This window comes from Pan troglodytes, chromosome 2 (genome assembly GCF_028858775.2).
Source record: "Pan troglodytes isolate AG18354 chromosome 2, NHGRI_mPanTro3-v2.0_pri, whole genome shotgun sequence".
NCBI classification, from domain to species: Eukaryota; Metazoa; Chordata; class Mammalia; order Primates; family Hominidae; genus Pan; species Pan troglodytes.
In genome coordinates this window covers 49,022,809-49,047,021 of record NC_086015.1, presented here as the reverse complement: position 1 = coordinate 49,047,021, position 24,213 = coordinate 49,022,809, and the positions used below count along the sequence as shown (strand labels likewise).

General features: G+C 49.1%; 1 protein-coding gene and 1 long non-coding RNA gene across 4 annotated transcripts; one reads left to right on the top strand and one right to left on the bottom strand.

Annotated features, from left to right (window-relative positions):
• Positions 1–867: 867 nt before the first annotated feature.
• CLEC3B (C-type lectin domain family 3 member B) lies at positions 868–10,612 on the bottom strand. 3 transcript variants are annotated; one of them, XM_003309766.6, is made up of 3 exons: positions 10,391–10,597; positions 5,943–6,041; positions 868–1,410 (listed from the first exon to the last, which is right to left on the bottom strand). In XM_003309766.6, exons 1-3 carry the CDS (start codon positions 10,497–10,499, stop codon positions 1,010–1,012), a joined length of 609 nt encoding a protein of 202 aa, XP_003309814.1. In that variant the 5' UTR covers positions 10,500–10,597; the 3' UTR covers positions 868–1,009. The 3 variants fall into 3 exon arrangements, with proteins under 3 accessions (XP_003309814.1, XP_016796374.1, XP_009443614.1); XM_016940885.3 differs by lacking the exon at positions 10,391–10,597 and adding an exon at positions 6,622–6,729; XM_009445339.4 differs by lacking the exon at positions 5,943–6,041 and having other exon boundaries at positions 10,391–10,612.
• Positions 10,613–11,216: 604 nt separating this feature from the next.
• Positions 11,217–12,526, top strand: LOC107970627 (uncharacterized). Its single transcript, XR_001713290.3, has 2 exons — positions 11,217–11,939; positions 12,034–12,526. It is a non-coding gene; the product is annotated as an uncharacterized LOC107970627 (long non-coding RNA).
• The last annotated feature ends 11,687 nt before the right edge of the window (positions 12,527–24,213 follow it).

Below are 24,213 nucleotides of genomic sequence, written 5' to 3'. Positions count from 1 at the left end.
CCACTTCTCTGATGTTTTATTTCAGTGACGTTCTGGCCACACGAAGCAAGCATTGCAGTGGTGGTGGAAAGGCCAAGGCCTTTGGAAACAGCCCTGGGTTAAATCCCGGCTCTGCTACTTACCAGCTTCAGGACCAGTGGAAGTCCCCAAACCTCCATGAGTTTCAACTCACTTTGCTTATTTTAAATGGTGATAATAGCACAGCTTGTCCTGGGTGGATCAGGTGAAATAAGACAACGTATTTAAAATGCCTGCGCCTGGACCCCTGAGCAGCTTTCTGTGAAGAGTGGGAAGGAAAAGGACGCACGGGTCGGGCAGTGCTGGCCGTCGTATTTGGCTCCTGGGATGTCCTGAGGAAGAAGGGGAATGCCCATCTCCCCTGTGGGCAGGCCCAGCTCCCCACTCCCCGCCGACCCCATAGCAAGACTCAGCACGTCAGTGCCTCCCAGAAATAGATCTACAGCAGGAGAGGTCAGCGGTGGGGGCATCCCCCTAGAAATGGGGCGGGGGGTGGGGGCGATGCTGGATTCCAGCAGATGGAAACGATTCTACAAAAAGAAGCCTGGAGCTTTGAATAGAGCTGTAACGTAAATAAAATATCGTGTCAGTGTTAGTTTCCTGGCTTTGGTAACTGTGCTGTGCTTAGCAGCAGACCGGGGCGTTTTCATCTCCCTATTCTTTCCCTCCTTCCTCTCCTCAGTCCTCCGCTCATTCCCACCCTCCTGTGGCATGAAGCGCGTGTGCTCAGCTCGCCCTCCTTCACCTCCTCCCTTCTCGCCTACTTCATCACGGAGGGAGCTTTCGAACCGGCTCCTGGGACCTCCTCCCCGCCCCGCGGACACAGCACAGACTGCAGCGCCTCTCCTCTCCGCGAAGCTGCACCGACTTTATTTGCAAAAAGAGGCTCCAAGCGCACGGAGGGGATGGGGGCTGCAAGGTCCCCACCCTCCTCCCGGCCTCCCGCGGCCCCTGCCCTCCTCCAGGCCCCCCACGGCCCCCGCCCCGCCGGCTACACGATCCCGAACTGGCAGATGTAGGGCAGCTGATCGCGGCAGCGCTTGTCGAACCACTTGCCGTTGGCCGCGCCTGACAGGACCGCGCAGTTCTCGGTCTTGCCGCCATCGGGTTGCGCGGTGATCTCAGTCTCCCAGTTCTTGTAGGCGATGCGGGCGCCGGTCATGTCCACCCAGGTGCCCTCGGCCGCCATGTCGTTGAGGCCCAGCCAGATCTCGGCCTCGTTGCCCACGCTCTGGCGCAGGTACTCATACAGGGCGTCGTTCTCCGAGCCAGTCTGAGGGGTGCCCAGTGTGCCCCCGCGCGAGATGCAGTCCTCGCTGGCCTCGTGGAAGGTCTTCGTCTGGGTGAAGGCCAGAAAGCATTTCATGTGCACCTTGGTCCCCTTCAGGCAGACTGGGAGTGGGGAGAAATGGCTGTCACCGAAGGTCCCCCTGTTCCCCAGGCAAAGAGCCAACCGCCCAGGCCAAGCCCACCGTCCTCCATCCCATCCCGTTTATCCCATCAGTCCTGACAGCCCCTTAGACCCAGGCAAAAGGGGTCCTGATGGTTCATGCACTTTGAGGACCTGGCTGTGGTGGCCACTGCCGTACAGATCCAGATCCCCACTCAGGAGGTCTTGGTGCTCCCGCGGCTGGGAGAAAAGGCAGCCCTTGTGCTACAGAAGCACCCAGCCCCAGCTGACACCCCTTCCCAGGCCTCCACCTCAGTCATTTCTGGCCTTTACCCACCCCATCTCCTTGGGTCACAGAGGCTGGCCTGGTGCCTGCACTGCAGCTCAGCTCTCCCTCTGCCCACTTCCTCTTCCCCCCGCCCCCACATGTGTGGCTCCTAGGGCTCACCCTAACAAATTAGCTCTGTCTCAGAGTCAGCTTCCCAGGGAGCCCAGCCACAGCCACCTGCTCTGGTTCTCCTTCCTCCATGCCCCTCCCTAAGATCAAGCAGCTTGCAGGGCCAGGGCACCTGCCCACCTACAGCCTAGGCCACACTTCATGTACCCAGGGCCCCAAATCCCTACCCAAACAGCCCAAGCAAGCTTCCAGGGCCTGCCAAGTGCCTTTTGCAGGGTCAGTTCTCCTGAGGGCTGGTAGGGTGGGGCTGAGAGGATAGAGCTGAGACTGCAAGAGAGAAGACAGGAAGTGCTGGGCACAGGCTGTGGTCAGAGGCCGGCGATCAGGCAAGGGACTCTGAGGTGTCCACAAATTCTCAGTTTGAGCCTGGCCCCAAAGGTTGTGATGAAGGCACATATTTGGTCAAGTTAGGAGGATAAAATCTATTTTTGTTTTGCAGTTTGCATTTTCAGCTTGATTTCTAGCTGAAATATCTAGACATACTCTGATTTCTCTTGAGATCATATAAATCGTTCACCTTTTACTAAAGATTTCTGTGGAAAGGAATATCTTGACAGACAGGTGTATGTTTGCATTTGTCCTCTTGCTGGTGACCCCACCACTTTGGGGGATGTCTGCACTCCCCTCTATCCATTCCCACTCAGTTACTTCCATTTCACTCAACAAATATCAATGGACAGCATCCCAGTGTCCCCATGGGCATCTGACACCACAACCGACTTTAAACATGGGGCCTGAAGCATTACAGAGGTGTCTACCCACAGACTCTGCCCCAAGTCAGCTGTCCTACCTCGTGCTATCCTGCAGCTTAGCCAAGCGGCCTTCATTGCCTTTCCTTCCTGCTGGTAACACTGACGTGCTACCTAGACTTTTGTTGGGGATGAAGGATTCACTGCCCTGGCTGCCAGGAATGCTGCAGGAAGAAAGTCCTCAGCTTTCAGCCTCCTGCAGGGACTGCCTCAGCAGAAGACAGCCATCTCTTCCAAGGCCGTGCCCCTCTCTAGAGCAGCCTACACCCAAGACTGACCCATAAGCCTTCTTGCCCCGACTCAGGACAGTGCTGAAGGGTCATCCCGTCATCAGGGCTCCCTGAAGTCAGCTGAGGCTTTCGTGGCACCACAGTACAGCTCGACTTCTCCCTCTGCCCACTCCTGCTTCCTTCCATCCCTTCCCTAGCACAGGGGTTGATCCTGAGGGTATCTCCTGATAAGTCTCCTGTGGGTTAAACTCCATCTCAGAGTTGCTTCCCAGGACCCTCACCTGAACCTCCCTCCAACACATAGGTAGTCCTCAGTCAATGCTACTTCTCGTGATACTATCATTGCTGCCAACATTTTGTTGCTCTGGTCTGTCTATTCATGATCCTGTTGATTTATGCTAGTCCTCCACACCTCTGCTCCTGCCCTGCCATCTGCTTGGAATCAACCCTCTTTATCTTCTCTGATTCCTACACAGCTTTCAAGGGCTCAAGTGATTCCATGAATATATTGAGGTTCCCAGGGAGCAGGGCCCTGGCTGGGTCACCTCTGCCTCCTTGTGCCTGGCAGAGATGTACCAGGTGGGAACCTCCCATGTGTGTGCTGGTTGGAGGAGGGAAAGGTTGCCCCCTGATTCCTTCAACTCTGGTTAGGTCAACAGAGCTCTGCAATGCTTTGGGTGGGTTTATTGAAAAGGTGATCTTTGGGTTGTGAGGACAATGAACAGGAGAAGGCCCCAAGAAGCCCAGCAGCTTCCTAGAAATCAGCAGACATGGGGGCCTTCATATGTCATGCTTTGGGCCTCCATATGTCATGAACTTTTTTCAGGGAGGTCCCCACCTCATTACCTCACCCCAGGTGGCAATTGATGCCTGGGTTACATTGACTTTGCACAGCACAGAGCTTAGACATGAGAGAGACCTTAGAGTTTACCCTGCCTACCTTACAGATGAGGAAACTGAGGCTCAGAGTGGCACTGGGCTCATTCTAAACATACCCGCTGTGCCAGGTACTGTTGCCTCCAAATCCCTTCTCTCTTGTCCACCTCCACTATAGAGGCTGGAAAAGCTACATTCTTGCATTCTCAGATGTTCTTAAAGCTGCAGGTGGCCATATGATAGATTTCTTGTCAATGAGATGGAAGTGGAAGACTACTTTCCCTATAAATGAAACAGATGTGGTTGGGCTACTCTTCCTCCTTCTTGCCTTGAATGCACTCATGATGCCTGGAGTTGGGGCAGCCGTCTGAAGACCATGAGGTGAAACTTCTGAACAAAAACTTATAACTACCTACTTGCAGACTTACTTTTTGTTTAAGCCACTGATAGGTTTCCTATTACATGAAGTCAAAAACACCTCTGGAGATGCTCCCTTTCTCGAGCACTCTCTTCCTACCTGCCATGCCAAGCAAGCTGTCCAAAGTTACATGTTTGTCCTTCCTTCAACAGAGATTGACTGAGTGTTGCTATGTGGCAGGCACTATGCTGGGCAGGGTAGTGGAAGAGACAAGGGCAATGAAAAGCAAACATGGCCCTTGTGTTCTCAGGGCTTACTATAGTCTAGTGGAGGCAGCAGACACAAATCAGGAAATGAGTGTGTCATTACAGACTGCAGTCAATGTGATAAAAGAAAGGACACTGTTCTGGGAGAGCTTATAACTGAGGAGCTGATTGAGATGAGGGATTAGTGACTCCTGAGAAGATAATGCTGGAGGCATTTATTAGGTGGATCTTGGGGGAGCAATTCAGGTTGCCCAAACAGCACATGCAAAGGCCCTGTGGTGGGAGTGCAGAAGGATGGCAGTGTGAATGCTGAAGGAAAGCATATGAATGGGAGGGAGTGTGTAAAACCACCCGGTGAGAAGGCTGTTGGGGGTTTCTGAGGAGGCAGGCGGGGAAGGGAAGGCCTTGCAGATGGATGGGCCTTGGTCACAAAAGCAACAGGTGAGAGAGTGGCTGTGGACACAGGGTGGTTTATAGATTTGCTGAGGAGTCAAGGTGATTTCCCAGCTGATAACTTGAGGGGCAGCATAGCAGAGCTAAGTGAGGCTCTGCTCCTTTCGGCTGTCACAAGGTCCTTCTCGGTGGAAAATAAGGGTGAGGATGTAGTAACAGGACCACTGCACGGGTGTGCTGTGAATGAGTTAACGTGCATCAAGCATCAAGAACAGTGCCAGAATGTAGTGGGCTCACATGTAAATAGTCATCAGTATTGTGAGTCTGTGTTCTCCATAGAATGGAAGGTGAGGTCACATAAAGGTAGGTAAATCAGAGGTATGTGGAAAATGCAGACTATATGACAGGAACATGGGGAGTGAGAAACAATAGGCTGCCAGGTATGCTGGCCAGAGGGCATGACCTTACCATGCGCCTGGGCCCTGTTCTTGGTGATTCTGTGCACCCTCCCTCAGCTGGCTAGTGCAGAGCCAGGAACACCAAGGCCCAGCTTGGCACTGGGCAGCCTGCCTCCATTCAACTCTTGCTCTTCCACGAGTCAACTAACCAGCCAGGTGAGTATGAGCCAGGTTCAGGACCTGTCTATGCCTCAGTTGCTGCTGACACATCTTTAAAATGGAGCTGACATTTCATGGAGCTGACAGCTCATCTTTAAAATGGAGCTGACAAATCCCACCTCAGCAGAGTTATGATTAAGAGAGACAGGGTCAGCAAAGCTGCTGACACACAGGAGTGTGGAGCTCTCTGGGGCTGCAGAGGCCAGCTGAGTGAGGGGCTCCTGGGAGCTTTGCTAGGGTGGGCCACTACCTCTGCCCCATCGAGCGCTCCAGGGTCACTTCTGGTGGGCAGTAGTGGATTCTTGTTGGAGAATTTTTTGTCCTCTTGGGACATCCCCACTTCCACACCACCCAGCTGTGGCCAGAGATTTGGCCGTACACATCCAGGTGAGTTTTGCAGACACGTGTCAGGGGATCTCCCCGAGAGAAAGAGGTGGGGCTCCCTGAAGCTGGTGCCTTCACCCATAGGCCTGGACTAATGGAGCCAGGACACTGATGCTGACCGGAGGCGAGAAGAGCATTGCTGGCTGCTGGCCTGGGCCCTTCTCTCAGACGCTCCTGCCCAGAGAGGCTACTGCCTGCACTCACCCGTCTGCAGGGCCTGCTGCTCTTTCAGCAGGGCCACCTCCTGGGCCAGGGTGTCCAGACGGCTCTTGAGCTCCTCAAACATCTTCGTGTTCACAACATCTGAAGCAGGAGGAAATATGTGAGGGTGGGGCAGGGACTGAGCAGGAAGGATCCTACCTTAGCTGCAGAGGGATGAGAGGAAAAGACTCCCCTCAACCTTGATATCTTGGGAAACTTTCTCTCTCTCTATCCTTGCTGGTGGTAGTCTAATTAACCACTTGTGACTTCTGCCAGGGGGCCCATCCTTCACTTGCTCCTGTGCTGCATTTGTTTGGGATTGTTGCTGGGGATCAGATGGGGCTGGGATTAGCAGAGGCAGGGGTGAGGGTGTAGGCACAGGCTTCAGTGATCCCCCACCACCCAGCTACCTTTTCAGCTCCAGGGAAGAACACAGCACAGGAAGCACAGCAGGAGCCCTCAAGAAGCCCCCAGGTTCACTTCCCCAGGCTGGAGGAATGCGACACAGACCAGCAGGCACTCCAGCCTGGGGCACGCATATGCAGGGCTTGGAGGGAGGTGGCCTGGGCGAGCTGCTCAGCCTCTCTGGATTTGGTTCCCTCATGTATGAAGTGGATGATGACAGCCCCACCTCCTAGGACTCTGGAGAAGACTAAGAGAACTGAAGCGCAGAGCTGCCTACCTCAGTGCTTGGCTGAGTGTGTGCCCATCACAGCTACTAATAAGATGAGGGCAGAAGGAACCCAGGTTTTCCACTCTTACAGAGGAGGCCAGGCTCTGGGCTAAGCCGTTCTACATGTCACCCCATGTGATGCTCATAATCAACCCTATGACACAGGTAACGTGTCATTCTGTACCACCAGCATTTCACCACGAGGAAACCCAGGCTGCCCTAAACCAACTGGCCAAGGATGGCAGAGCCCCAGCTGGCAGGGCTGGCCTGGAACCCAGGTGCACATGGCTCTGAAGCCATGCTCTTCCCCACCTTCCCCATGGCACACAAACGGATTCCTAACAGGAGCTGTCCTGCTGGCAGCCAGTCATGTAAGAGTCAGCAGGAGAAGGCGGGGAAGCATATTTCTATGTGTGTGTAAGTTGAGGGTGCCGGGAAGCATATTTCTATGTGTGTGTAAGTTTAGAGCTCCTGGGGCGGACCCTGGTCTTTCTGAAACACCAGGGCTTCAGGAAAGGCTGCACTCAGCTTGGGGAAGTGGGTGGGGAAACACTTTAATGGTCCATTTGGCTGTGTCTGCATACATTCCACACTCACAAAGAGTGAGATCAGAGCCTTCGTCCACCCATAAGGTGCCTTTGCAGAAGAATCACAGGCAAGACACATGGTTGTGTATATAGAAATTAGTGATGTAACTTACCAAACTGGAGGAAAAACACCCTGATGAGCAAGGCAAAAAAAGGGAGAGTTTGGGGCTGGCAAACCAGCCTGAGGTCATGTGTGCCTCACACAGAGACTGCCTCCACCAGTTATAGCAGCACTGTACCCAGTCACGTGATGTACCAGCATAGGGTGCCATGTGAGGCTGTGCAAGGGGGCACTGAAGAAGGGCATTCTGCTGAGGGACACATGAAGGCCCATTTGTCTCCTAAGCCTTGCCCTGGCTAGACCGGGTCAGACCAGAAAAAGAGATGCCTTTCTATAATTTGTCAGTTTAGAGGAGGTACCTTTTGTAATTTGCACCAAGGTGCCCATATGTGCAAAGTTTCCTCCAGGGACTGTCCAAGGTACAGGAAGCTACTCTCATTAGGCTCCACCTGAGGAAGCTGTGGGAGTAGGTGTCTCTACGGCCCTGGGCAGAGTCAGGGGGCCTTTGTGCTGGCCCACTCTCTGAGCCTCAGGTTCCCTCTGCGTGGTGTTAGAATGGATGCCCTCCAGGTTCCCCCAGTTCCCTGTTCTAAAGGCCTGTGACTCCTATGAGGCCATCCTTCCCTCCGGAGCTTCCTTGCCAGGTGTGACCATGTGGCCCCACGAACAGATGAGCTCCCAGAAGTACTCTAGGCTCCCCGCTTCTCACCCACCCTGAGGGCCAGGACAAGGACTTAGCATATGCTGGCATTCCCTTCCTTTGCCAGTCCTGCCACTTGCTCTCCCCCTCTTGGCCCTGGCACCAACTGGTCTCCTCTGGCATGACCGTCCCTTCTTTGGACTTTCTCCCGTACTTTTGGGCACCAGCCCTGCAACTAGATTGCCCCTGAGATTCTCATTCCTGGCTGCTCCTAGGAATCCCTGAAGACCTGTGGAAAAGGCAGATGCTAAACTCACCAAGATCCCTAAACCAGCATTTCCAGGGGTGGGGCCCAAGCACCGCATTCTTAACTTTTATTTTATTTATTGATTTCTTTTTGAGACGGAGTCTCACTTACTCTGTCACCCAGGCTGGAGTGCAGTGGTGCAATCTCGGCCCATTGCAACCTCCACCTCCCAGGTTCAAGCAATTCTCCTGCCTCAGCCTCCTGAGTAGCTGGGACTACACGTGTGCACCATCACACTCAGCTAATTTTTGTATTTTTAGTAGAGACAGGGTTTCACCATGTTGGCCAGACTTGTCTTGAACTCCTGGCCTCAAGCGATCCTCCCACCCTGGCCTCCTAAAGTGCTGAGATTACAGGCTTGAGCCACCACGCCTGGCCAAGGCACCTGGATTCTAATGTATCTCCCAGATGATGTTGACGCCTGAGTGAGAACCACCATGGTTCATGTCTTAAGAGCAGAGACGGTGTTTCTCTGCTGTGTGTCCAGCATATAGACTGGTGCCTACGTGGAGAAAGAGCTCTATAAGTGCCTGCCATGTTGGTGGGCGGGAGACTGCCATGGGTTTCAGTGAGAGGCAGGGCCTGGGTGGCTGTTCTGTTGGCCTGTAGTCCTGGAACTCCAGGGGCCCCTTCTATGGAGACCACATAGGGCCAGGGTTCAAGTGTGACAGCTGGAGAGAACCAAGGCATCACGTGCTCTGACCCTTTTTTTTTTTTTAACATGAGTTTAACAAGATTTACATAATTATATTAATACTGAATCTTTGGTAAACTTGAGAAGCTGGCGATGGTTTTCCACATTCAAAAATTCTATGATTTGCCTTTGGAGCTGCATCTTTTACAAAGGCTCTCCCTTGGTGGCGATTTCGGCTAATGCTCATAGACGTAACTACGCATGGTATTGTCTTCTCTTTTTAAATGAACATTTTGTGGAAGGTAATATACACACATAATTTTTTAAAATCCAAACAGTTCAAAAAGCTGGTTTCTTTCCCAGTTGAGACTGCGCCCAGCCCCTGGTTTTTCTTCCCAGAGGTAATCACTGTTACTCACTCTTGTGGATCCTTCCAGAAAGAACTTATGCACATACAAGTAAAAATGTATTCTTATATAAATCCCTTTTTCAAAGCAAATGTCAGCATCATACTCATTCTCTTTTGAATGTTTCTTTTTTCACTTTGTAAACTGAATCTTGAAGATGATTTTTTTATCAGCAGCCAGATTTGCCCCATTCTTTGTCACAGTGTTGTGAGGCCCCATGGCCCCGATGTCCCTTTATGCACTGCACTAGTTCCTGGCCAGTGGGCAACTGTCCATTTATGAAGAGCCCCGGGAGGGCCTAAGGGAGGCCCCCACAGCCCCTTCTTTCCTTTTCTGTGCCCTTGGTCCTAGCTGCTTGTTTCTCTGCCTCAGTCCCCACCCTCATCCCCTTGGACTCTCTTCTAGCCTCTGCTCCCTGGGGGGGTGACAGCCCCGTCCATTGCCATGACATTCCACTGATGTTGTCTCAACACAGCCTGGGGTGACCTCACTGCAGGCGGGCCTGCAAGGGCAAGTCTTGCTGTAGCCAAAGCAACCGAGGGACACCCCAATCCCCAGAGGCTACAAAGCAGAGCAAAGCTGCTTCTGGTGGACTAGTCTGAGTTACATTTATTTCCTGAAGGCTGTGATATGCTACAGAAATGAGAATTCATTTCTTCTTCTTTTTCTTTTCCCTGTGCATCAAGCAACAAGTGAGGTGCCTTTATATATTTTGTATCATAAAATCTTCATGAGAAGTCTTTGAACAAATACCATTGTCCCCATTTTACAGTTGAGAAAACAGGTTGGAAGACTCCAAAGCCCAGCCTGTGCAGCTCTCCCTGGTAAGGGCTGAGCGCCGCCAGACTCCCAGGCCAAAGGTTTGGTTTCTTTAAAATATTGGGGATGAGGGGAGGAGAGAAGAGCAAAGATCAGTTTGGATGATCTGGAAGGTTCTTCCCAACTCTAAGGGTCAGGGATTCTTATGATTCTGACAACCAACTCTGCTATGAGAGAACTCCCCCAAGCCCCAAAGCCCACTTTACTCAAGTTCCCTAGATGACTCAAAAGGAGGAAAACGAAGGAAAGGAGCATGAGGACACACTAAGGAGAGGGGGACCTGCTCCCTGGAAGATGGCACAGGGCTCTGTCCCCCTCCTTACCTTTCTTGGCATTTACAATCTTCTTGGGCTTCTGGGTTGGTGGCTCGGTGGTGACCTGGGTCAGGAGGGAGAAGAGGCAGAGGAGGAGGTAGGCCCCCCAGAGCTCCATGCTGCTGCGCGGGCGGGGGCTGCTGCTGCCTGCAGCGGGTCTGGGTCCGAACGCAGTGACAGCCACAGCCCAGGCTGCATATCTTAAGGCAGCAGCCAAAGGACCTCTGTCCAGGAAACCCTCCCCAACTTGGCTGCAGGCGTGCCAAAAAAATAAAACAAACACACAAGCCTGCAGAAGGATGAAGGCCTGAGGGCCACAGAGCCTCTCTGCCCAGGGAACACCCACGCAGCATCCTGGCCCTGCCTTCTAGAAAGAAGCCCTTATTTCCTAGGATTCTGAGAAACACACGGTGGTTGTTTCTGCGGAGCAGCTACCTTGGGTAGGGGCTGAGGCTGGCTGTTCACTAACATTAACTCACAGAAGCTTCACACCCAAACCACGAGGGAAGCACTGTCCTTTCCCCATTTTACCATTGAGGAAATTGAGGCTCGGTGAGGTTAGGGAATTTGCCCAGGCTACCCAGCTGTCACGGGGTAGCAATGCCCCCTTATAGGGTGATCTGGGCCTGGCTGTCTGATTGGTTTAGAATATTTGTTATGATTATTTTGTGGCTCTGTCTCCATGTACTTGATGCATTTTTTGGTTAAAAAATCCAAGGGATTCCTTCCCTTCTTGTCTTCCCTTTCTCCTGAGTCCTGTCCTAAAGCCACAAAGTGGGGCATAGCAAAGGTGGTGGAGGGAGAAGCCATCGTGCCCCAGAGGTACCAGAGAGGATGTGGGGAGAATGTGCCCTCAAGGGGTGGACTGGTGTGGGGTGTGGGAGCCCAGCAGGGTGGAGGGAGCATCCTGGGGAAAGCAAAGGCCCTGCCTGGAGTGCTGGAGTCCAAGTGAGGCAAGGAGGGGATCCATGTGGGAGAGAGGCTGGTGGCAGAGACGGGAGATTGGTTACACACAGGGATACTGATCAAATAAATCTACTGAAGACAGTGGGAGTTAGGTTTCCTATTGTCAGAGAAGGAAGTTATGTATATGGAGAGAAAACTGGAATGAATCCTGTTGTGTGGGATTAAAATCGGAATGATCAGTGTACCCTTGTGGCCTTGAATACATAAAGATAAGTCCATATATATAGATGGAAATGTGTGTGTGTCTAGTCCCCACAGTCACTGGGGTGCCTGGAGCAGCCAGCCCCGCATAGCCTGGAGCACTCCTAGCACCTGAATACTGGCTTCTGAATATGACTTTCCACTAAAGGAACCAGAGCACCTTGGAGAAACGGCTGATTCTAGCACTGGGAAGTAGGAGTGGGGTGCAGAAAATGAGCCCGGAACTTGTTGTTCTGCCAGAAAACAAGGAAGTGCTTAATGAATAATGGGAACACGTCAGTAGGACACAGAGCCAGCTTGAAGGAGCCTTCAGTGGTCAGAATCAGGGACAATTTGAGCACCAACATAGTGACAGTAACAGATGGGAAACCACCAGTGCACACAGATATAAGTAAGTAAGGGAACGCATTGAAAGTCTGATGTTCTTCAATGGGATGTTTACATAGCCTCAAAGTATCTGCCCACAAAACAATTATCCATTCCAGAGAGAAAAAGAGCAACTTCATGGTGAAGAAGGCTGGCAGACATCACCTCATCCGTGACCAAAGTAAACATCAACAGGGCCAATAAAAAGCTTGCAGCACCTGGGGGGCTGCAGTGAGAATGTGGCATCACTCCATAGGACTCCGGCCAGAGAGACATCAGACAATCCCAAATGGAGGAGCATTCTGCAAAATGACTGCCAGTAATTTTCAAAGCTCCTGGCTGAGGAAGTGTTTCAGGCTGAAGGAGACTGAAGACACAGAACTAAATGCAATATGTGATTCTGGACTGGACCCTCCATTCTCAAGGATGCAAGTGGGACAACCAGAGAAATCTGATGGGGTCTGAGGAGCACATGGCCGTGATGTGTTGTCACATGCTGCATCATGACAGTTCAGTCAACAACAGGCCACATATATGATATGCTTCCATAAGATTATAATGGGGCAGAAAAATTCCTAACACCTAGTGATGTCATAAAGGGTTGTAAAGTCACAGTGCAACTCATTATTCCCAAGTTTGTGGTGATGCTGGTGTAAACAAACTTACTGCCAGTCGTATCGAAGTAGAGCATATAAGGTTATGTTAGCACATAATGCTTGATTTTGTTAGTCCGTTTTCACACTACTCTAAAGAACTGCCCAAGATTGGGTAATTTAGAAAGGAAAGAGGTTTAATTGCTTTACAGTTCCACATGGCTGGGGAGGCCTCAGGAAATTTACAATTGTGGCAGAAGGTGAAGGGGAAACAAACACCTTCTTCGCAAGGAGGCAGGAGGTAGAATGAATGCAGGAGGAACTGCCAAACACTTATAAAACCATAAGATCTCATGAGAACTCACTATCACAAGGACAGCATGGGGGAAACCACCCCCATCGTTCAATGACCTCCACCTGGTCTCTCCCTTGACACATGGGCATTATGAGGATTACAGTTCAAGATAAGAATTTGGGTGAGAACACAGTCAAACCATATCATTCTGCCCCACATGATTGTGCTTTGAAATGTGAGAGCATGAGATTTGGGAGGGGCCGGGGTGGAATGATATGGCTTGGCTGTGTCCCCACCCAAAATCTCACCTTGAATTGTAATCCTCATAATCCCCATGTGTCATGGGAGAGACCAGGTGGAGGTCATTGAACCATGGGGGCAAGTTTCTCCCATGCTGTTCTCGTGATAGTGAGTCTCATGAGATCTGATGGTTTTATAAGCATCTGGCATTTCCCCTGCTTGTACTCACTCTGTCCTGCTGCCATGTGAAGAAGGTGTCTGCTTCTCCTTTGCCTTCCACCATGATTATTAGTTTCCTGAGGCCTCCCCAGCCATGCAGAACTGTGAGTCAATTAAACCTCTTTCCTTTCTAAATTACCCATTCTTGGGCAGTTCTTTATAGCAGTGCGAGAATGAACTAATACAATGATAATAAATGACCGTGTCACTGGTTTATGTATTTACTGTGCTATACTTTTTATCATTATTTTAGAGTGTACTCTTTCTACTTATTTTTTTAAAAAAGTTAACTGTGAAACAGCCTAAGGTGGGTCCATCAGGAGGTTTTCCAGAAGAAGGCACTGTTATCATAGGATATGATAGCTCCATGTGTGTGACTGTCCCTGAAGACCTCCCACTGAGACAAGAGGTGGAGGTGGAAGACAGTGACACTGATAATCCTGATCCTGTGTAGGCATGGGCTAATGTGCGTTTGTGTCTTAGTTTTTAACAAAAAGTTTAAAAAGTAAAAAAGTAATAATAACTAGAAAAAGCCTATAGAATAAGGATATAGAGAAAATAATTTTGTACAACTGTTCAATGTGTTTGTGTTTTAAGCTAAATGTTATAAAAGTCAAAAAGTTAAATGAGTTCAAAAGTTTACAAAGTAAAAAAAGTTATGGTAAGCTCAGGTTAATTTATTATTAAAAAAGAAAACTATTTTTTAAAAAAATGTAATGCAGCTTATGTGTGCAGTGTTTTATAGAGTCCAGAGTAGTGTACAGTAATGTCCACGTTCACTCACCACTCACTGACTCACTCAGAGCAACTTCCAGTCCTGCAAGCTCCATTCATGGTAAGTGCCCTATACCAGTGTACCATTTTCTTTATCTTTTATATCAGGAGTCCCCAACCTCCAGGCTATGGACCAGTACTGGTCCACAGTACTGGTCCGTGGCCTGTTAGCAACTAGGCCCATCAGCAGGAGGTGAGTGGTGGGTAGGCGAGCATTACCACCTGAGCTCCGCCTCCTGTCAGGTCAGCAGCAGCATTACATTCTCAGGGGAGCACAAGCCCTATTGTGAACTGTGCATGAGAAGGTCTAGGTTGCACACTCCTTATGAGAATCTAACGCCCAATGATCTGAGGTGGAACAGTTTCATCCTGAAACCATCACCCCAACCCCGCATCCGTGGGAAAATTGTCTTCCATGAAACCAGTCCCTGGTGCCAAAAAGGTTGGGGACTGCTGTTTTATACCATATTTTTACTCCACTTTTTCTATGTTGAGATACACAAATACTTACCATTATGTTACAACTGCCTACAGTATTCAGTGCAGTCACGTGCTGTACAGGTTTGTAGCCTAGGAGCAACATACCATACCCGAGAGCCTAGGTGTGTAGTAGGCTATGCCACCTAGGTTTGTGTAAGTACACTCTGTCATGGTAGCACAACAATGAAGTCGCCTGACAATGCATTTCTCAGAACGTATTCCCATTGTTAAGCAACGCATGACGGTATCCCTGTTATGGTCCTACTTGATGGTGTGCTGTGATTACGTAGGAGAGTGTCTTTGTCTGTAGGAAACACACATACTGAAGTATTAGACAGCGATATGGTACTGTGTTGACAACTTACATAGTTCAGGGGGAGAATGTTCTTTGTACTGTCGTTGCAAATTTTCTGAGTTTGAGATTCTTCCAAAAGAAAATACAATACTATGTACTTCAGGCTTTTCCCTGCCTTCCAGGGACGCCACCTTCCCCTGTCTGACTTAGGGAGGGATCTCTTATGTAGGCCAGGGAAGCAGGAGGCCAGCTGGGCTGGCCCAGTGCACAGTAGTCCTGCCAAGGGTGGGGGCCCTGAGCAGGGAGCAGAGCATTTGCACGGCCCCTCAACGACACTGGGCTCCACCTCTCACATTCTCAGAGTGGGAAGGGTTTTATATTCACAGCTGGGCCCTCGGGAGACAATTTGGAGCCTGATGATTACATAACCTAAAAGGGGCCTTGTTCCTGGAACTCTGGGTGGGTAGCAGATGGTAAAAGAAAATTAATATTTTTGTTAACTGCTTTGCTTTCTTGGTTTTCTCACCTTGGCCCAACTCTATCTTGGCCCTTCAGTGGTAGGAAAATGAACGAAGTATGCTTTCTAAACATGAGGCAACCAGAGGCCCCATGTTTTCCAGGGCGGGCTGATGGTTGAAGCTATGGGGACTGTGGTGGCGTCTCACAGGGCACCGAATGCAGCCAGGGCAGGGCAGAAGGAAGGTGGCCCTCAGGCTGAGGAAGGGACACAGAGGGTGTGGCCAGCTGAGGGGAGGAAGGAATGAGCACAGGGCTCCAGGTGGAAAACGCACAAGCAGAGTCTTGGAGCCAAGCAAAAGCACCTTGCATTCCAGATCCCGAGCCAATGAGGACAGGGTGGGGAAGACATAAAGCTGGATATGTAGCTTAGAGGAGCCATCAAGCCATCTTAAAAGACTCTGGATACGCGCCTGGAGACCACGGGAGACCAATGGAGAACCACGCTGAGGAGGGCTGGGATCAGAGCACACTTTGGAGGGAGCACTTTGGCTGCTGAGCATGGAATGCATTGGGGTGCCCAGTGAGGTAGCAGAGAGATATTAAGCATGTGTTCAACATTAGCCCCCAAGCAAGGGCTAATGGGGGGGAGTGTGACTCTCCTACTAGCCCGGCAAGTGAACTATTCACACTTCAGGAAGGAGACATGCTTAGGAATTTCCATTAAGCAGTAAGCAACGTCTTTGATCTTTTCACCTGCAGGTTTTCGAGGTGTGTGTGCGTGCATGTGTGTACGTGCACATGCTACACAGAGCTCCTCTACAAGCACCTGGGAGTCCGCCTGTGCTGTTAAAATGACTTACGTAGAATCAGGGCAGGGAGGAAGTGGCTTTTGCCTTGGAGTCTCTTCAAGTCTAGGTTTGGCTTGTCTCTCGAGAAGGGTCTATACAGCTGAGAGACACATGGACAGTTCTGACAGAAGGCAAGTTCATCTCACAACTTTAAACATACCCATATGTTCTCATCATTTAGCTCCCACTTATAAGTGAGAACATGCACAAAGAGGGGAACAACACACACTGGGGCCTTATGAACGGTGGATGGTAGAAGAAGGGAGAGTATCAGGAAAAATAATTCATGGGTTCTAGACTTAACCTGGGTGGTAAAATAATCTGCACAACAAGCCCCCATGACACAAGTTTACCTGTGTAACAAACCTGCACATGCACCCAGAACCTAAAATAAAATTAAAAAAGAAAGACACAAACAAAAAAAACCCCCAAAATCATGGAGACGGAAAGTAGGATGGTGGTTTCCAGGGGCTTAGGGTGGGGGGATGAGGATACACATCCTCATCCTGTGTTTCTGGATACACAGTTGTAGATAGGAGAGATGAAAAAGTTCTGGAGATAGACAGTAGTAACAGCTGCAAAACAATTTGAATGTACTTAATGTCACTGAATTGTACACTTAGAAATGGTTAAAATAACAAATTTTTTTTGAGACGGAGTCTCACTCTGTCTCCCAGGCTGGAGTGCAGTGGTGCAATCTCAGCTCACTACAACCTCCGCCTCCCAGGTTAAAGCGATTCTCCTGCCTCAGCCTCCTGAGTAGCTGGGACAACAGGTGCCCACCACCCCGCCTAATTTTTTGTATTTTTAGTAGAGACGGGGTTTCACCATGTTAACCAGGATGGTCTCGATCTCCTAACCTCGTGATTCGCCCATCTCGGCCTCCCAAAGGCTGGGATTACAGGCGTGAGCCACCATGCCCGGCCCAAAATAGTAAATTTTATGTTGTGTATTACCACAATAAAAAGTTGTAATAATGCAAAAATAGAATCACCCAAGGCAATTGGTAAAATAAATAAATAATGAATTCTCTCTTGTGAATAGAATATTGTCCTGTGTCATATCTGTGGGTGTGAAAAGTGCTATTTCATTAAATGTAAACATTTAAAGTACATCTCTATTTTTCGTAACCTGGTTTGGGCATTTCATCATTTTTTATTGCTTCAGTGGTCCTCAAAAAATGCAAACTGGCCAGAAGCGGTGGCTTATGCTTATAATCAAAATCCCAGCACTCTGAGAGGCCAAGGCAGGAGGATCAATAGAGGCCGGGCATTCAAGACCAGTCTGGGGAACATAGGGAGACCCCATCTCTACAAAATAATAATAATAATGATAAAAAAAAAAGCCAGATGTGGTGGCATGCACCTGTAGAGCCAGGTACTCTGGAGGCTGAGGTGGAAGGATCACTTGAACTCAGGAGGTTGAGGCTGCAGGGAGCCATGATCACACCACTGCACCACTCCAGCCTGGATGACAGAGGGAGACCCTACCTTTTTAAAAAAAAAAAAAAAAAAAAAAAAAAAAAAGGCAGGGGTTCAATAACTCTTGATCTCTGAGTTAATAAGCAGGTTAGAAGAGGCCATCTAGTCTAACCACCCCTCGATGTGGGATGTCCCTTTCCATTGACCCTGTCAGATGTCTCCATATGTTGCTTAAACCCTTCCAGGAACAGGAAGCTCATTACCTGAAAAGCAACTAGTTTCATCGTTAGACACTTGGCTTGTCCTCAGGATCCCCCTGTGGTGGGGCAGGTTGGCCTCCGGGAAACCACCCCATGGTTCCTAGTGCTGGCCTGTGGAGCAGTCACATGAGAGGCCAGCCTGTCCTTCTTTGACTGTCCTTTCTCCATGTTCCATTCCTTTTTTCCTCTCAATGGATCCTCTACAATATGGTTCCTGGATGCTACAGATTTCAATCTACTTCAATCTTCCAGAGAATCCTCACTGCATAAAACTGTGCTTGTTATGGTCTTCATTGTGGTGCAGATCCCAGAACAAAACTTGCTTTCACGGGCCTTCCTCTGGGCCAGGGCAAGTGCCTCCTGTGAGCAGACTAGACCCTCTATTCAGGAAGCCACAGATTCATGGGCTCTTTGTAGCACCTGGGCCTCATTTGTTGCCACTGTTGAGTTTATGGCCATTAAATATCCAGATCCTCTTGTCCACCCCCAACTCTCCCTGGCCAGGTGTGGACTGCCATTGCAGCCACCTGCAATGGATTCACCGATAGCCCTGGTGGAGCCAATTTTACCTTCTACATATGGAAGATGATATCAGTTTCATCTTCCTTGCATTAAAGATCTGCTGACACTGTCCACAAGACCTCAACTGGCCCATGGCGTGGCAAGTGGGGGTGGCTTCAGCCAAGACAGTGATGCTGCATTAATGTTCATGAGCGACCCCAACCCTCAAGGAAGTGTCTGTTCACTAACACACCACTCTCACAGCCCAGTCTTTTCATACTAATCTCCCTGTACAAAGAATGATCTTAATAACAAAACAGGCAAAAAAAATCAGAGGAAGAGAGCTCTAAAGGCATATTTCAGCTTTCAAGGTTTTTGTGTGTGTGTGGTGGTGGTGTTTCTTTTCTCAAAGCTGCTGGAAGTCTCACTTATACAAAACAGGCTTTGGTCACTCCACCCATATTAGTCCGAATAACATGCAAACTTCTGGCCCACCATGGAGCCATTCCAGCTCCCCACCCCACCCGCAACCCTCACCCGGCACAGATGTTTCCTTTTAGTTCCACTGGCCCCATGTCAACAGAAATGTGGCCCGGCTATAAAAGAGGCAGAGAACTTTCCACATGCCCTTCAAAGGTAAGAGCATATAGACAGCCTGGTGCAGGGGCTCACACCTGTAATCCCAACTCTTTGGCAGGCAGAGCTGGGAGGATTGTTTGAGCCCAGGAGTTGGAGGCTGCCGTGAACTATGATCATACTACTGCACTCCAGCCTGGAAAACAGAGCAAGACCCTGTCTCTAAGAAAAAAAAAAAAAAAACTTTGTTGGCCTAGTACTCTGTCATTCATTCAAGTATTGGCTCTGCCCCTGTGTACCGGGCCCTGAGTTAGGTAGGTCCTAACTCAGCCAAATCTTAGCTCTCAAGGGGCTCACAGTCCTTGTTGTTTTATCCTTAAAGCTCTGTAGTGTGGCAGTGGAAAGAGAATGGAGTCCCGAGTTCCAAATTTGGTTGAGATACCTGGCACTTGTGTCGTTTTGGATGAGTTATTCAAGACCAAACTCCTCTTCTGTAAAGTGGGGTAATAATCTCTACCCTGCTTGCACATGGGATTCTTTCAAGGAGCAAACTGAGGTCTCGCATGGGAGACAGCTGAGCAACCTGCAAGGTTGTGGGAAGGTCGTGGGAAGGAGGAGGGGTGGTCTGAGCCACCACGCTGTCCCAGTGTGTCAAGGAGCTTGATAGCCTCTTTCCACACCTCGATTCCTTCCACTCCAAGGGACAGTAACTTAATCACCTGATTTGTAACTTTGGGAATAATAAACTGGGCATGCACTTACCTGATGCCCTCAGCTATCATAGTTCACACAAGAGGAGAAAAACAGATAGCCCTATAGAATGCTACAGGAGATTTCAATCTTCTTTAGCTGAAACTCCCTGACTTCCCATCATGTCTGAGAATTTGGCAAATATAAACCCAGCTGTGTGTTTAGGGATCTTTGAGTTTCTAAATCATCACACTATCCCTACACAGCTTTGCTGGAGGTTTTGCAGGTTTCCCTTTCCCCTGTAGAGTTCCTCTATGTTCCCAAGCCTGATTCTTATTCCACGTCCAGAATCTGCAAATGCCCCCAGGGAAGGAAATGCCAGTGACAGCCTGCTCACTTCAGAAAGTCTCCCCCTTCTCTGGAATTTTAGGCCATGAAATCCTCTTTACTTCCAGAGCTTTCCAAAATCTTTAATGATATGACTCTTGAAATGCATTCAGCATTTTTAGCTGCAGCAGCATGAATGGTGGTCCACCATGACCTACATATCCTACCCAGAACTGAAGTCAAAACACTTGTTGAACACCTCCCTTGGAAAATGTCCTCTGATGGGCATTAACACGATTCCCGACTATCTGCGCTTTTTTTGGCCCATTCCCACAGGTCCATACAAATCCCTTTTCTCTGATCATCCCATCTTACTCCTTTCAGGCCCTTGTCCAACTAGCCAAGTTACTCCCTACTATCCAGGAATCCATGTGTACCCTTATCCCTTTGTGCAAACATAACAACCAAATGCACTGGCTGCACTCAGTTCTCTCACTGCTGTCCTGCAGGGCTGTAATGCAGGAGCAGTCCCTTTGGGGCACACATCAATATAGAGAACCAACTCATCCACAAGGCAGACCTGGGGTTTTCCTCTTCCAGTAGCTGGCTGCAGGAGTCCCCTCCCCCATGAGGTCATAAGTGTGGATGAGAGGCACTGGCGAACAGGGGTGACAGACGAATCTGGGCTACCTGGTATATTCCTTGGTTGTGCCCACTGAACTGCTCAGGCCTAATCCTGAATGTACATTTTCATGTTGCATGGATTGTTGCTGCACCCGCCCAAACTTATGACCTGGTGGGTCTGACAATAACCAGCATGATGGGTGGCTCAGGTCACTTGAGGTCCCAGGGTTGGGTATTCAGTCTCTAATTGGGCCCAATGGCAAGCCAGAAACTTCTTTTCAAACTCACTCATTTGGAGGTGAATAGCTTTCCACCACATGGCCTTGCTCCAGAATCCTAGGGTCTGTGCTACAACGTTCCTGTTGGGCCTGCCAGAAACTACACAGCACCCTTACCTGCCCCAGATAGCACTAGCTCCGTTGGAATTTCTGGGTCACATGGAGCAGGAGGGATGCTTGTAATGCAGCTTAAACAGGCTTCAGAGTCCTGTCTTATTCTGGACTCCCATTCACAACTGGTAGGTTTGTGAATTACTCAATAAATGCATTGAGACAGCATTCTCAAGTACAGCATTCTTGTCTCCAAAATCCAGAGGCCCAACAAGTGCTGTACTTCTCAGTGAGGGTAGTGGGGATGAGGGTGGGTGCAAGGTTCAAAATATACCACCTTAGAGGGGGTATCTCTCAGAATGCCCCACACCACTGGATACCTAAAAACATTATCAGTGTGGTGGTCTCCTTAATCTTCATGGGGTTTATTTCCCACCCTCTCAGGCATGTGTCTTTTACTAGGACTTCCAACGGCTTCCCACGTCCTATGTACTAGATCTAATAAACATGATTTTATCAACATAAATAGATCAGCACGATGGCCCTGAAGATATCACTGTGACAAAAAGTAGGTGATTAACATAGACCGCTGACAAGACACTGAACACATTTTGCAGTCCTTCCACATAAGAGATCTGCTTTTGACCCTTCTTGTTAATGGGGATTAAGGAAGAATTTGCCTAACTTATAGCCACATACAAAGCACTGGAGGCTGTGCTGATTAATCCTAGTGAAGATACTTCATCCAACAAAGCAGTGGAAATTGGAGCTCTCTCGTGTGTTTGGTGGTCATCTACCATGATTCACCTGGCTTTTACAGGGGCCACAGAGATAAGATAAACGGCAATGAGGCGGGGACAACCACCCTTGCATCCTTAAAGTCTTTGATGTTGGTCCTAATCTCTGCAATTTCTCCCAAGATCCAATATTGTCTCTGATTTTTTATCTTGGCCAGGGAAGGGAGGCAGTTTCCAACCTTGACCCTTCTTACCATTGTGGTTTTCATTCCATCCCATTTATGACATCTCAATTGTACCACATCCATCCCACCTACACATTTGGGGAAGGAAATTATCCCAGGACCTAATGACTATTGTGAGCCAGACTTACTTGTACCATCCATTTATTACCTAGCCTCCATCCCCCATCCCCTTTGACTGGAGAGCCTTGGTGGCATTTCAGGTCTCCTAATACAGGCATCAAGTCAAAACCCAGATTCAAAAGCCTTCAAATCACCTTTCCTCAATGCTGGTATTCCAGACTGGAGAACTATTATTGTAGGTGCTGATGGTGATATTACAGGATTCTTATTTAAAGACACCAACCTCCCTCCTGTCAATGGACTTTGATCTGTGAACTGGCTTACGGAAACTGGGTGAAGGACTGGAATTTCCCATTATAGTGGTTGACATAAGCTTTTTATGCTCCAATTATTATTATTTTTAATTTTGACAAGTTGAGTAAAATCCTGATTGGCTGCCCATGTCTTAACCCTCAGAACACATAATCTATTAGCTACGGTCTGACTGCCGTAGAGGCAGAGGCGAGGCTGAGGACAGAAGGTAATCCATCAGAGGCATCTAGCAATGCATGGAACATTGTTTCCCCACTAACTAGCAGTTACTTTATGGCTATTATTTGGGATGTATAAATAACACTGGGATAAACTCCTCTGTATTAATGTTTCCACTCCCCTTGTATCATAAATTATTTACTTTGATTACATGACCAGAAGTAGAATTACTAGGTCAAAGGGCAAACATTTTTAAGGCTTTTTGTTGAGAAGGAGTCTCGCTCTGTCGCCAGGCTGGAGTGCAGTGGCGTGATCTTGGCTCACGGCAACCTCCACCTCCTGGGTTCAAGCAATTCTCCTGCCTCAGCCTCCCAAGTAGCTGGGATTACAGGCGTGTGCCACCATGCCAATTTTTGTATTTTTAATAGAGATGGGGTTTCACCATGTTGGCCAGGATGGTCTCGATCTCTTGACCTCATGATCCGCCCACCTCAGCCTCCCAAAGTGCTGGGATTACAGGTGTGAGTCACCACACCCGGTCTTTTAAGGCTTTTAATGCACACTGCCAGATTGTTTTCCAAAAAGTCTGGAATAGCGAAGACTTATTCTCTACTGGCAGTTTGTATGTTAGACAACTGGCTTTACTGAGCAAACAAACTACTGTTAATATTCTAAACTCGGCCAGGTGCTGTGGCTCACGCTTGTAATCCCAGCACATTGGGAGGCCGAGGCAGGCGGATCACAAGGTCAGGAGATCAAGACCATCCTGGCCAACATGGTGAAACCCTGTCTCTAATAAAATAAAAAAAATTACCCAGGTGTGGTGGTGCACGCCTGTAGTCCCAGCTACTCAGTAGGGTGAGGCAGGGGAATCGCTTGAACCCGAGAGGCAGAGACTGCAGTGGGTGAGATCGCGCCACTGCACTCCAGCCTGGCAAAAGAACGAGACTCTGTCTCAACAACGAGAAAAAAATCTAAACTCATGTCCCAGTGCAGTGGCTCATGCCTGTAATCCCAGCACTTTGGGAGGCCAAGGTAGGAGGATTGCTTGAGGCCAGGAGCTCAAGACCAGCCTGGGCAACATAGTGAGACCCTCATTTTAAAAAAATAATTTGCTGGGCATGGTGGCATGCCTGCAGTCCCAGGAAGGCGGGAAGATCACATGAGCCCAGGAGTTTGAGGCTGCAGTGAGCTATGATTGCACCATTGCATTCCAGCCTCGGTGACAGAGTGAGACCCTATCTCTAAGAACAAAGAAAAGAAAAAAAATTAACTCGTGATTTGGAAGACTAAAGAATCAGACACAAAAACCCACTTGAATATTATTTAACATTGCATTTCTTATACTCCGCCCTTACTTTGACCAACTTCAATGTTCTTCTACCTAATGTTTATTTAAAGACCACTAAAGACAGCTGTGGCTCTGCTGGATGAAACAGGTCTGTCCCAGGATAATATTTTTCCAAGTCTTTGCCAGTCTCTGTCTTCAGTTTTCTCTTCTCTCACTCTGACAGTTGCAACAATCAGATCTTTCCAATAAATGCCTCTCCTGGAGAGTCCCTGCTCATATGGTGTTTTGTTTCATTTGCAATATACGTATATTACATGTAGGGGTGGCCTTCAGGGAAAGGTATGGGGTGGCTAGAAACAGATTCCACCATCTTTTTCTCTTCTTTCTCCATTTTTACTGGAAGTGCTTAGCCAGCCATCCAAGCTGGTAGCTGCTTGTCGTACCACTGGCATGGCAAAGCCTCATCCGTCTGTCTGAAGGGAAGTGAAGCAGAGCTGAGTCTGACATATATGACAGTACCCATTCTAATTTATGCATCTCAAAATGATCCACTGGAATCAACCA